This window comes from Punica granatum, chromosome 5 (genome assembly GCF_007655135.1).
Source record: "Punica granatum isolate Tunisia-2019 chromosome 5, ASM765513v2, whole genome shotgun sequence".
Classification (NCBI taxonomy): Eukaryota; Viridiplantae; Streptophyta; class Magnoliopsida; order Myrtales; family Lythraceae; genus Punica; species Punica granatum.
This window is the reverse complement of record NC_045131.1, coordinates 15,634,662-15,649,608: the sequence shown is the minus strand read 5'-3', so window position 1 is coordinate 15,649,608 and position 14,947 is coordinate 15,634,662. Positions and strand designations below refer to the sequence as shown.

Below are 14,947 nucleotides of genomic sequence, written 5' to 3'. Positions count from 1 at the left end.
CCGCGGTTTCTCCTGAAGCATCTTTGACCGATACCAAGACAGGGAAAACATAGGGAAAACTCACGAGGACGACTGATGCAGTGCTATCCATAATGGGATAAAGTGTAGCTTGGGCTAAGTCGCGCATAGCTTACCCTCTTGAAGCCAATGATCAATACTAGCACGATTAAAACTCGGCATTGAACGGCATCGTGACATGGAGACCCGAACTTGTATCATGGACGACCAAGACAACGAGCTCCTTGGCCATCAAGGCAATCTTCCCCGGTGTAGGTGGGGCCAATTCTCTGTTATTTCCTCTGTTCTGAATCTGACCCATTCAATGTCAATGCTCAACAACATATACATATACATATATATATATATATATATATATTTGAATATATTCGCTATCACAAAATGAGTCAACAGTCAAAAATTCTTTTCACCAATAATAAAATATACAATAACCTAAAACCGTAATCTTATTCTGCAAACACACGAAAACCATCAACCTACCAACGTTCCACTTTGGTTTAAGTGGGTTCGGCGCTTGTTCTATTTAAGTAAAGTTTCGAGTTCAAGTTCATATGAATATAAAAAATTAATGCTGCGAGAGCTTTATCCCTTCGTGAGTCGACTCGACTCGATTGGATTAGTCGGGGCCCAATTGAGATTCTGGATATCAAGTTCACAAAAAAAAAAGAAAAAGAAAAAGAATTCAACCTTCCTCCCCTCCAAGCCACCCACCAAAACCTCTATAAAAATGCTGCTTCTCTCAACATCTCTTCCTCTAACTTATCAAATTAACCATGACGGTCGTACGCTCCGTAATCCCGCTTCTCCTGCTCCTCTGCCTAGTCGTCAACATTCAGCAATATCGAGCTAGCAGAATCCTCCACGAGCAGCAAGAAGTGGTTGACAATGAAGAGCTCGTGAAGGTCGAAGGTGTCGGGGACCTGAACATACAGTCCCTTCTGAGAGCTCCCTCCCCGCCTTCTGAATCTTCGGGTTGCACCAACATACCGGGCGGTGGGGGGCCCAGCTGCCCGATGAGCGAGATGCACTTCGCAGGGGATGCCTTTGGGCATCCCCGGGCTTACCCAAGGTCCACCATCAGCCAGTTCGGAGTCACAGCTGATCAGAAGCGGCAATAGTCGGTCTCTCTTGGCCTCGTTCCCGACTCGTGAGGCTACCTAGACATATATAGGCAGGCCAACTTTGACGTATATAGATACAGATACAGGTGACACAAGGAAAATGTTGAATTTGATTCTCCCATATAATTGAAAATCACAAAGGAAAAAATAAAAAAGAAAAAAAAAGAAGACAATTTTTATTGGTACATAGATCACGAGGAACAGCTTGAATTTATTTAATTCAGCTCTTCAGACAACATAGGGATTCTTTTTTTTTTTTAATTAATTTAAACCACATGGAGTATATTTAGTGGAATCGTCACTTTTGTTATATTTTCTCTCTCTTTTGTTCAAACTGTTCAATTGGTTGGGCGGATAAGTCATCCTTGTCATGTACATATATAGATATAAACATCATTTTCTCTTTATTTGTTTATTTTTTCAATCTATCTCTCTATTCTTAAGATTTCATGATTTTGTCGTTCAATTGAATAAATTATCTTATTTCAGTCATTAAATAGTGTGTGTTTCGCCGATTTGGTAGTATAAAAAGTCTATGATTGTTGCTTATCGGTTAAACGCGCCATAGGAGCAACGAATGTAATGGCACGACCAATCTATATATTGATTTAACTGTGGGGGCAGCTGCGAATTTTTCTTGATATATTTCCATATTGAGAGAAGGGGGAAGTCCTTTTGGGAATAAATGAATGTGATCATATTCATTGAAGTTCGTTCTTTCAGAAAATAATTTGTAAATGGATTCGAATATGATCAACCGAGGAATCTCGAATGAATATCTTTGTTAATTTTTCTTTTAGGTATAAACCCTGAAATTCAGAAGTCCAATTGAGCTCCGACTAATCTAGTCGAGTCGAGTCGGCCCATTAAGAAATAAAGCTCTTCAAGTGTGAATTTTCTGTACTCACAAGGACTCGAACTCGAGATCTTACTTAAACGGAATAAGTGTTGAACCCTAAAACCAACTCAAGTTGATTCTTTATTTAATTATTTGCCATTTGAAAGAACGTGTAACTGGCTGCCATTATCTCCGTGCAGAGATGTAGAAACCACACGTAACTGGTTACCGTGCATAAGAAAAAACAATAAAAGAAAATAATCTTCCTAAAAACTATAGGACATGTATAACATGTACTCTCAGTTGTCCATCATTTAGAATTTCTAAGGCGAGAAGCGCGTGGAGTGAGAAGAAAAATTAGTCTATGTCTATCAATACTTTTTGTCCTGTACTGTAAGATGGAGATCTTTTTTTATGCATTTTTTTTGAGGTCACAAAATATTTTTAAGCTATTACTTAAAATTAATATTTGCTCCAATATGGATTTATCTTTGATCATCAGGTGGTATTTTGTGCGTTGAAGTATATCTAATTTTTTTTTTCAATGAATTTGACTACACGCGGCAATTTGAAGTGATTTTGGGCATTTATTTTGATTGGACACCTGAAGTCAATGTTTGATTCTAGTTGTCTATATGTCAGCTACGTGCACGATGTTTAGTGGAAGAATAAGGCAGGCGAAAAAAAAACTTTATATGAAATTAGGTTTTATATCTTAATAGTTAAATTTTTTGAATTAGGAATAGACCCAATTATTTATAAGTCTAATAAATATTTCATATGATATCAAAGTGAGCTCGGTTATGCTTTCGCACGCATATGTGAGCTCATACCATGCCAAGTAATATGTTCTCTTGGACAGCTGAAGTGTGTCCGTGTCCGGTCCTAGTGTGAAACTCGTGATCTCTTTAAAATTTGAGTGTGGAGAGAAGCCTGGCTCACTTAGTTGGGATTAAGTGTGGCCTCATTTCCAATTACTTCTCCTAATTATATATTGCCATATGAGAATGGGTATTGATAATTAATATCATATGGAAAAAAATTGAATACAAAGCCATGGATTTATATGAGACTGAACACTATAATTTATCAACTCGAACTTTTAAATTAAAGATAAATTTAACTGTTTATAAGTACAATGGATATTTTACGAATAAAATTTTCCTGTCCCCGTTTCTTTCCACCAATGTCTTCTATTGTAAGAATTAACTATATACATTGCATTTTTACAATTTTAAATTGGAAGAAATCGTACCAACTCAAAAGTTAATAAAATCGACGTTAAAAGTTCACAAAAAAAAAAAAACAGAGAAAGAAGGTTGAGTGCAACAACCGATATACCTTCTTGATCTGAATTTTTTTTAAAAAATTCATTTTAACTTGTTTTCACGTACGAATGCAAGTCGAATGCATAATTCTCGTATTTGACATTTTTTTTGGTATGTAGTATTCGAAAATTTTTCTTGAATGGTCATTACCAGATGGAAAGATAGATTAAACAATTCAACTCTGGTTAGATGCCTGGCTATTAGGGGGCTGACTTCAACTTTCCATTCCCTCCTCCCTCCCTTTCCGGGGTACACCACCTCGTATTTGGAGTCACAATGAACTACGATTAATCTAGGTTTAAGATGGTCAATTCTTCCAGGGGTATATCTCTCAACGATTATAAATTTTTACATTCGCAAGATTTGAATTTGAGATTTTATGGAACCTAACTCAACCCACATTGGTATTCTATCTTAATTTATATTGATAAACGCGTATTCCACCTTTAATTTCATATTGATAAACACTATCTAGCCAGCCAATAATTCCCTTTCTAAAAGGAAAACTCGAGTCCAACATCAGAAGTGCCCAAGAAACTTCAAGACATGACTAGACAAGGCAAATTCTAAGCGTTTACGTATGGAATTCTACAATGCGAAATACCAAAGAAACGACGTTGGTCCACTTTACATATTCAAAAGTCCAAAATTTGGACTTCAAATTGTTAGTAACACAATTACTTTTCTGTGTCTGAGACCAGGGAGCTAAGTATATGTGTCCCGACAAGACACGCGATCAAAGGAACTGGCTGCGCATGTGTGTTGAATTTATGTTAATTTCAATCCGATGTAAAACCCGATTAACATTAATATGGGTTAGTTCAAACAGTTCGGCACTTGTTCCTCTTAAGCAAAATATTGGATTTGAGTATTATGAATGCAGAAAATCCATGGTGAAAGATCTTTATCCCTTAATGGACTGATCCATCTCAAATAAGAAAAAAACATGATTTGTAGTTTCCAATCAATTCTGTCTCGACCAATGGGCTGGCAGAGGTTAGTCAACCGATCTTGATATGGTATACTATTGTCAGATTGGTTTGAGACGTACGATCCCAAATTCACGAGCCTTCGAGAAAGGCACTAGACACAGTACTCGCCGAAGTAAGGCGAAATCAGACGCTCCAACCATTAGGGAACTCAACGTAGTCCTGCACTCGAGGGGCTCGCCGAGCCTCCCTTAAAGAGATCAGCGTGCCTTCCCCCATGAAGGGCTTGGTGAGCCCCCCACCCTCGGCAACCTGCGAGCATTCCTCCCCCGGCGATCGGTGAACCTTATGCCCTCGACGAGCCTTTTACCCCTGGCGATCGGCAAGCTTTCCGCCTCGGCGAGTGTTCCGCTCCCGGCGAACCTTCCGCCCCCAGAGGTCGGCGAGCCTTTCGCTCCCGGCAAGCCTTCCGCCCCCAATAAGCATTCCGCCACCGGCAAGCCTTCTGACCTCGATGAGCATTCCGCCCCTGGTGATCGGCGAACCTTCCGGCCCCGGCGAGCATTCTACCCTGGGCAACCGGCGAACCTTCTGCACCCAACTAGCATTTTGCCCCCGGTGAGCATTCCACCCCCAGCAATCGTCGAGCACTCTGCCCCCGGCGGTCGGCGAGTGCTTCGCCCCCGGCGATCGGCGAACCTTTTGCCCCTGATGAGCATTTCGCCCTGGCGGGCATTTCGTTCCCAGCGGTCGGTGAACCTTCCGCCCCCGGCTGGCATTTTGTTCCCGATGATCGGCGAACCTTCTGCCCCCGGCGAGCATTCCGCCCCCGGCAATCGGCAAGGATTCTGCCCTTGGCGACCGGAAAGCCTTCTGCTCCTGGTAAGCATTCCACCCCTGGAGATTGACGAGCATTCCACCCTCGGCATCGGCGAACCTTCCGCCCCCAACGAGCATTTCACCCTCGGCAATCATTCTGCCCCAGGCGATTGCCGAACCTTTTGCCCCCAATGAGCATTCCACCCTTGGTGATCGCGAACCTTCTACCCCATGCGATCGGCGAGCATTCCACCCTCGCGAATCTCGACCTTAGGCCTGAAGAGAATCGAGCGGGCCCTGACCCGACTCCATCCCATCGGCCCATGATGGGCCCAAGTCCGGTCAAGCGGTTTTAGGTTCGCCTCGTATCTCCCTCTATAAATACCCGCTCCCTTGGGGAATTCGGGTAAGCTCTTTTTCTCCCCTTGTTGCTCTCTCTCTCTCTCCCTCTTAGCTTTGACTTGAGCATCGGAGGGGGTTCCTCGGGACCAGCTCCGAAGCTCCCTGCTGACCCCTGTTCTGTGGTTCAGTAATCCTAGGATAGTGGGCACGGACTTGGAGATCAGATTGACTAGACCTTCTAGAGAGGAGAAGGATTCTTCCTGGTGGGAGGAAGATCCCAACCCGGACTTTTTCTCCGCATTAGATTTGATGTATGGCCCCGATTCGGGTCCTTCTTGTAAGTAATTTCGTGTTTCCTCTCATACTTTTGGGGGTGAGCGAAGCCTGTGTTGAGAGAGCTCAAAACGTGGGGGGTTAAGTTTATTCTTGAAGGAGTTTCACCCTAGCACTCCACCATTGTTGGCCATGCTGAAAAATAAGAAGCGTCTTCTTTGCCGTGGACATAGATAAGAATGTCACATCGCTGTCCTAAACCTTGCATACCATGTCTGGATATCGTGCGTGTTTAGTATTCTCTTGTACTCGATGTTTGCGAGTCGAGTTTCACGTTTCCTATGGGAACATCAAAGGGAAAGATTATGAGTTGTAATTAAGAAAATCTCAATGACTTGCTCAGAGACACGCAGTACTTATTTTAGCATCGTCAAAGGTTAATCCCGAACAAGATCAATCGCAATATTTGGTTTATAATCATGGAATATAGGAAAACAAATTTATGTATATATTGGTTAGGATATTTAGTTCATATTTATTATCTATTTTGCTTGTAAAATATGTTGGGTTGCGCACATGGGACAAGCGTATAATGTATTTGTGCCTAATAACTTTGATAGGTTTTGCTGGAGACAATTCATCCGAATCTTGAAACATATTTTTCTTCGAAGGAACTTTTTAGTAGTCAAAAGTCAAAAACTTTCAGCAAACTAATAGTGGCACATTAATTCCCCCCTCGATAACTATTCCTATAAATACCATCTGCATCCCATAGGTATGATCTTAATTAATTCTTTCACGCTATCGGATTATAATAGATCGATATGATCATGAGACCCTTTTGTCTTCACTTAGGTGCACTTGTCGTGATCGTCGTCGTCCTCCTCTCTTTTGTAGGGTCCCCCACAGCTGCTAGAGTACTGCACGAAAAAGGCGAGCAAATAGAGGAGATCACACAAAAAAATAAAAATAAAAAAAAATTCATGAGTTAATATATGGTTTGAGTACCATCATTTACCAGCTTGAGCTTTTAAGTGGAAATGAGCTCATGTCCGTATAAGCCCAATGGAAATTTAATATGGTATCATAGCTTAGGTTACGCGTATGCGTGCCTACTCGCGTGTGCGCACCCACACCACGCTAGACCTAGTTTGTTGAGTGCAGCCAAAGTGCGCCTCATGTTAGTCCTCCCTTATCCGAGCACGGAAGAAGAGCCTGGCTAGAGGTCAATTGTTGAGGGCAGGTGTTTAAGGGCACGTGACAACGTGTAGGTAAAAATAGACTATACGTTGCACGTGATGGCTGGTGTTGAGGAGTAAAATGGGATAAATCCCACATCGGAAAAGAAAAGAAAAATTCATGGATTAATATATGGCTTGGGTACCACCACTTATGAACTTGAGTTTTTAAGTGGATATGAGCTCAAGTCCATATAAGATCAAAATGAAAATTTAACACAAACAACTGAATCCGCAGTCTCTTCAAAGGGGAGATGAACCATCTTCAGGTGCCTCTGGTGGCACGAACATCCCCAGTGGTGGCGGCATGAGCTGCCCTTTACTTAGGGCAAGGAGCTTTGCCAGCCGTGATGCTATGCGTCTTAATGGTGAAGGCTATGCTTACCCAAGCGTCAGTCCAATTCCGAGTGGCCATCAATAAAACTTGAATTAACGAAAGTTTTTAGTGACAAGGAAGGCCATGATTCTAATACACAAGAATAGGAAAAGTGAAACTGAGGGGCAAGGGGCGTCTCACAGGCAGGATCAAGTCTGGTATCTCTTTGGTTCTATATCGAAATTTGTGTCATTATATTAAATTCCTTTTAGAAAGGAAGGAGGAGGCTTAATTAAGCACAAGGTCCAGAATTGTACAATACATACTAAGAATTACTATGTTATTCTTTTTATTCAAAATTTCTTGCCATTTGTGCCGGCTCTTGTGAGTAAGTTTATTTCCTTTATTGCCCTTAATTATTTGGTGGACCAGAGTTCAATACGGTGACATTCCTCGACCTTGGCTTATCCCCTTTCTCATTTTGATAAGTTTGTCTTACCCCATCTCACCAAATCCCATTTGTCGGTGAAAGTCTGCCATGTGGCAATATCATAAGTTGATTAGAATTTGCCATTTTGATTTTAAGTATTATCACAAAAATAAAAAAAATTCATTGTTGACAAAAATACAATTTTTTATGTGTTTTATAAAATAATATGACGTGTCATAACTATTATATACAAGAACTTCTTTGGATTGGTATTATCCAATTACCAAAATAAACTTGTCAGATGGATTCACTTTAGCTTTAACGTATTGTTCTTTTCAAGCATAAACGAGAAACTGCAGTCAAGATGTGCTTTAGACCAACATTAATATAAAGAATCTATATAAATTATTTATATCGATTCCTTATCTGTATCTATCCTTTTTCGGTGTGTACTCTGGCATTTGAAAGTCCAACGGGACCTAATTAATCCAGTTAGAATCGGGCTGACCTACTAAGGGGTAAAGTTTTCTTAGTATGAATTTTCTCCATTCACAAGACTCGAACACGAGATTTTAGGGAACAAGTACCGACTCGCTTGAACCAATAGACGTTGATTATATATGTATTTACTTATACAACAAAACTCGCTTAAGTGCAATAATTGCTATTTAGTGACTCACTAAACAAACGACGTTTCCATTGAATAAATTAATTTTAATTCTAATAATATAAAAGTGATTATAGAATAATATTAAATGCTATTTGATGAAATAAATAGTTAATTTATTAGCAAAGATTTCTCTGGTTTGAAAATTGTCCATTTAAAATGCCTTTTAACTTGAATATTTGAAAAATAATAAAAATATATCTAATTTACTCATGTATATATATCTTGAAAACAAAACATAATTATTACTATTATCCTTAATTTATAAACGAAGATTTCTCTAATTTGAAGATCGCCTGTCTAAATGCCTTTTAAATGAAAATTCATATTGGGAGAGTTTTATATTCTTGGTGGGTTGATATAGCTCGAACTGGATTAGTTAGAGTCCACTGGACTTCGAGGTCCACTGGATTTCGGGGTACCAGAATATACAAAAAAAAAGCCTTTTAAATATAATATTTAGCAAAATATTGGAAAGATGCCTAATTATTTGTGCTTATAATACCCAACAAATAAAATATAATTATTACTTTCTATAATTTGAAAAAAACTGAAAAACTAGATCAATTTCAAATCAGATAAGAATGAATCCTAAATATTGGAGTTATTATTGACTGCTATATGCTTAACTTAGATAATTCCAGATTTGAATATCTTTTATATGTTATGGAGGTAATTTTCTTTTCATTGTATAGAGTTGATAATTTCGTAAATACTAACTATGAAATAGAAATAGTTTTTTACTGATATTTATCGTGCCATTCAGCCATTTAGATAGTTTGAATATATAACAGAAAAAGGCCAACTTAAAAATTCACTAAATAAAAGCCTATGAAGTGGAAGTTATTCAAGAATTGACAGATTAGTGTGCGAATTGTCTTGAAAATATATTATACTAATAAATTCTATTAATAAATTCTGATGCCTTTGTCCATGATGCATAGGAAAATTGACTACTTTTTGCAATAAATTCTATTAATAAATTCAATAATTATATTTAATATATATTTCCTAAAATAGCCAATAAAAAATATGAAAATAATATTGGAATAGATCATACTCTAAACTAATTAGTCATGCGTAACAATACACTAATTATATAAATTTATGAGCATATTTAATATAAAATTTTACATGCAAAAAGTTAGGAATTTTGAGTGGCGCTATATCAAAAGATGGGCAAAGTGAACTTTTTATATCTAATTAGTTAATCTTTATATTATATTGATGGTTAAATAAACTCGCAATATATATTACTTAAAATTACTAGTTACTTATACACATTTTCCAAAATAAATAAATAAAATATTAATTCTACAAAATAGGGTAACATAGAAATTTTTAAAAAATTAATAAATGAAATGAAGATTGTAAAAAAAATAATTTTCAATAAAAATTACAAAATCAAGTTTGAATGCTTGCAATAATATTAAAGATTATATAAATATTTAATTAACACCAAAGTTGTACTAAATTATATGAAAATGGGTCTAAATTATATGAATGTGGATCTAAATTATATGAATGTGGGCAAGGGCCTGACCTCGGTTGAGAGCTCCCCGCCGACCTCGACCCCTCGGGCGAGGTGGCTGTCTCGTCGGAGGGGGAGCCCCCAGCAGGGTCGGGCCCCCTCCTAGCCGGCCCTCGACCCCTTAGGCGAGGTGGCTGGACTCGGGCCACCTCGCCAGAGGGATTGAGGGCCGGTGGGGAGCCCTCAGCTGGGTCGGGTCCTTGCCCACTCCTCCCCTGCGTCCCCTCCTTCTCCTTTGGTTTTTCCAAAAAGGTTTTGGGCCAAAATTTCAAAAAAGAAAAAGTATGGGGTTTTTTTAAAAATCGGCTGGGTGAAGAGGGTCACTTGTCGTTGTTCTATTGGAGTTTAAAAATCATTAGGCCACATTGGCTGCCGTTTATTGCCATGTCACGAACCATGATGGAATTACTGATGGGCGACATTTTTGGTATGACGAGGGTAACGTCTTGCTATATTAGAAAAAATTGGGAGTTGATGTTATATTTGGGAAAACGGTGCAAATTCATGATATTTGGTGTGATTATCCCTAGTTAAAAAAACTTGTGTAATCTATATCTATCTATACAAAAGTAAAATTTACTTGAATTGCCATAAATGCTACTAATAAATGCTATTCAATTAAAAATAGAAAAAAATAATTTTTAAAGATATATCACAGATATAAAATTGACTCTCTTTTACAATAATTGCTATCAATAAATGTAACAATTATACTTAATATTTTGAACAGTAAATAATTTAATAAACAAATATTAAAATAGATATAATATTATTTATATAAAAAATAATTAGTTAATCATATGTATAAAATATCACAAGGACACTAATTAAATAAATTTACTAGCACATCAAAAATAAAATTTATCATGTGAAATAAGAATTTTGATTGTAATGTTTCAATAATGTGCAAAATAAAATTTATTAATCTAAAAACATGATGCTTTCAATATATATTTTTATTATATTAGTAATATTCAACATGTGTTGAATGTAATACTTAATTAGTTACCTATGCGTAGGATTTCTAAAAAAGTCAAATACAAGATTCTAATTCTATGAATGAGGGTCACATAAAAATTAAAGATTTAATTAATGAAAGTTAAGATTATATATTATTTTTTAAATTATTTACAAAAATCAAATTTGTATACTTACACTTCATATTTGTGGGAATTTTAATATAGTTAACAATTAAATAAATATGCAATGCAATTAAGCAGGAGAATCAGTAGCAAACTTGCTCAAAACTATTTTAAATTACTCTAATATATTAGATTTATTATTCAAAATATTCAGTTATTGTTATTTTATTATATTCAAAAAGTAATTTTATTTTTTCAAAATTATGAATAATTCTGTTGAAACTAATCCATGTGATGCACAGGCCAGAACACTAATACTTTCGTAATAGATATTGGGTCAAAGTTAATGCGCTTAATTTAGTATTAAGAAACGTGTTTTAGATAATTGCGTATTTGAAATTGAGATGGGTTGGACCTTGGGAAACAAGGTTAACGGCGTTGAAAAGGAGTTTTACTTTTTACGCTTTGTTGGCTGCCTTTCTTTGACTGTGGTTTGGTCAACTACACTGAATACTATCCGATTTAGGCAAAGTCATGCATGCGCTTCTCGCGGTGCTCACCGAGAAGGGAGCAAAAGGGATGTCTTCATTTATTTATTTCCCCCCAACAGTATATATATATGTTTACAAGATGCCACTGTTAATTTTTTTTGAAATTATATACTAGGGAAGATTTATACTATAAATCACACAGTACAAGACGATTTTTTTTTACAGTTCTTCTCCAAACAATACAATTTTGATTTCACAAGATAGAACTAAAATTTAGATTTTTTTTATCATATAGTGCGAGGTCAACTTTCTTTAAAAAAAAATGTGACAAAAAGATGACGTGACACCATTTTTTCATACACTCTTGCATATGTGAAAGGTAAAATTGTTTTAGGGGATGTAAGTTTTTCAAAAAATCACCGGAACATGCAAAAGAGGGTAAAAATGCCATGTTATCTGATGTGATTCTTCAAATAGACGTGGCATCTGCAATTGGCCATCTCATACACACATGAGTGCTACGTCAACTTTTCGTCACATTTTTTTATGGAAAGTTGAAGTTGTATTATATGGTGAAAAAAATAAAGTTTTTGTTTTATCTGTTGGAATTAAAGTAATATGTACTGTTTTGGTTAAAAAAGTAAAACTTGCCGTGCTATACAATGATATTTACCCCTTAAATTTTTGGAGTTATTCAATTAAGCCCCTGATTTACAAGTATTTATGTATATAAAGTTTTCCACTTTGAATGAAAATGTATTTAATTTCAAAGGTGGAATTTTGAATTTTAGATTGGAACTTCGATCATGCTTGGATTGTTCTTCGCGGGAGAAGGAAGCAAATGGTAGGCTGCAAGACTCTTTTCCCCTGAATTCCGTTCAAATAACTGGGCTTGACCTTTCATTTAAAAAAAAAAAAGAAGAAGAACTGGGTTTGACCCATAAGAAAAGATTGATTAACCCAATTTATCGATGTAAGCTGACGTTATATATATTAAAAAGTTATCTATATAAATATATGTATCATATTTAGAGACTTCTTGTTGATGACCAGATAAATAGCCATTAGTGTAAAGAAAAGTATGTATGTATAAATCAGCTTTGCAAAATCATAGTAATTACTATGTTCCAGTGAACATGAGCCTCTCGAAACCTAATCAAGGTTTCTATATGCAGGAGTAGTACCGTAGTGGCAAAATTAACTAGGAATTATATTTAAACTTGGAACCTTGTGTTCATATATGCTTTTGATTCTTCTTCACTGCAGAAAAAACAAATGCTAAACAGCAAGAATTTTTTTTTTCCCTTTATTTTTTGGTGAATTCCATTCAAATAATTGGACTTGACCCACAAGAAAGATCGATTGACCCAATTTATCAAAGAAAAAGTTATGTATTGTATGTTTATAGCTTCGCTAGCACTGACGAGATAATCCACCATTTGTGTAAAGAAAATCAATGAATATCGGCTTCACCAAATAATGATAAATGCTAGCAAACTTGGGATTCATCTCAAAAACCAATTTGGGCTTCTATAGGCATATATGAAAAGTAAACCATAGCTATGACTCATCACCAAAGCAAACCCTTAAAAGAAAACAAAACATTAATCCCGTTAGATGGACGAAAGCGAATCCACGGATGGGACGATCTAAACATGACTGATACCACATAATGCTGAGCCTATTTCAAAAAAAAAAGAAAAAAGAAAAAAACCCCATGATACCTTTCCAAGACCGTAACCACTAATTTTAAAAGCCCAAATCTTTTTGTACGTACAAAAATATACTAAACAGTAAAATGAAATTAACAAGATCAATTTGCGATGAAAGACTTTTCATGGATATTAGTCATCGTTCAACAAAGTACTCTCACATATAAGATAGTATTTTTGACCTAAGGTTTCGTAAGATATTAAACAAATACCATAATAATGTCAACCCATAAATTAAGAATATTTCTACATCCTTTTTTTTTTTCGGTGACAAAATTCGTACATTCCTTTGACAGTACTTCCAAAATTTGATCTTTTTTTTCCATGTGAATCATAATATCTGGAAGTCCAATTGGATCACAACTAATTCAGTGAGCCATGTCGATTTACTAAAAGGTAAAACTCTAACAGCTTGAATTTTCTCTATTTGCAAGTCTCGGATTCAAGACCTTATTTAAGAGAAACAAACAACGAATCGCTTGAACCAATCCATGTCGATTAAATTTGAATCTTTTTAGACGTAGGGGAACTCAGTTGATGGCAATTTGGAGGTCGAAAAGCTTACGGGTGTGTAAACTAATTAGTTCGTTGAGGACATTAATTCTTTTATTTTTTTGTGTGTACCATAGTATTTGAAATCCCAATGAGTACCCACTAAGGAGGTAAATCTCTTCCGGTATGAATTTTTAAACATATGGATTGTTCGGTGTGATATTAATCCTTTTACAATATGCTCTTTTCGGTGGCTTTACATTTTTTTTTCGGTAAGAGCTTTACATTACGTTTTTGTGCATTACGTTCTTCCTTGTTTTTCTTTAATATATATTTTTTGGGTGAACTGACATATATTACTTATAGCCACTTACAATGGAATTAATCCTTTGCATTAGTTTGATGTTACAATTAATTTGGCAAGAAGGGAGCGAATGAATGACAATAATTACATATTCGCCAGCTAATATGTTTCTTCTATATATCAAGTTCATTTCGACGGAGAATGGTAAAGTTAACTTACTTCATCCAGTATGGCCCCGTTTAATTATCGAAAAAAATACTACATCCAGATCGCACTTTAACATTAAAATTTGCGCATCTTTAAGCCAAAGTTACAGCAAGGATCACTGGTAAATTGCTAAAATGACTTAGGTCGTATAAAATAAACATAATATACTGATTTGAAATGAAAATTAAGAAGATTTGGAAATTCTGCATTTATAAAACTTACATTACATGGGTACGGAACGATACCCTTTTGCACGGTTGCACCCAACCAATTACAGAAAGACACAAAGAATTAATAAATGAATCGAACATTGGCAACAATGGGAGAGAACTTATCCCACAAAAAGAGAGAGAAAAAAAAAAAGAAGAACTAGCTTGAAGAATTGAAGGAATTTTTTTTTTTAAAAAAAAAACCGTGTATGTTCCTATACACATGTATACAGTATTTTGTTTTCTGTTCATTGCAATTTTGCAAAACGTCCTCAAAAATGAAAATCTGGATTTTGAAATTAAGACCTCTGGTGAGCGGCTTTCTGGTCATTGGTGACTGAGGCAACCCCGAAGCTGGTTGCTCCTTGAGCCATCGGATATGCAAGAGGGGGCAGAGGGCCTCCTAGTCGGCTGCCAGCAAAGTTCTTCTCGGTGAGCCTACAGATCCCACTGCCCCTTTCCGGAATGTTCGTACATGGGTTTCCTGACGATGGCACCGTACCCTTCTGGAGGGACGACTGGAGAGTTGTCAGTGCAAGATATAACGTCTCCCCTTGCAGCGGCCTTGCAGCTGCTGTGTATTGGAATCTGCTAAGCAAG

General features: G+C 36.6%; 1 protein-coding gene across 1 annotated transcript; it reads left to right on the top strand.

Moving 5' to 3' along the window:
• The first annotated feature begins 445 nt into the window (after positions 1-445).
• On the top strand, positions 446-1,554 carry LOC116207270. Its single transcript, XM_031540174.1, has one exon. It carries the CDS (start codon positions 792-794, stop codon positions 1,134-1,136), a length of 345 nt encoding a protein of 114 aa, XP_031396034.1. The 5' UTR covers positions 446-791; the 3' UTR covers positions 1,137-1,554.
• The last annotated feature ends 13,393 nt before the right edge of the window (positions 1,555-14,947 follow it).

Coding starts and splice junctions, on each gene's coding strand:
- LOC116207270 (XM_031540174.1), top strand. CDS start 792: ATGACGGTCGTACGCTCCGTAATCCCGCTTCTCCTGCTCCTCTGCCTA.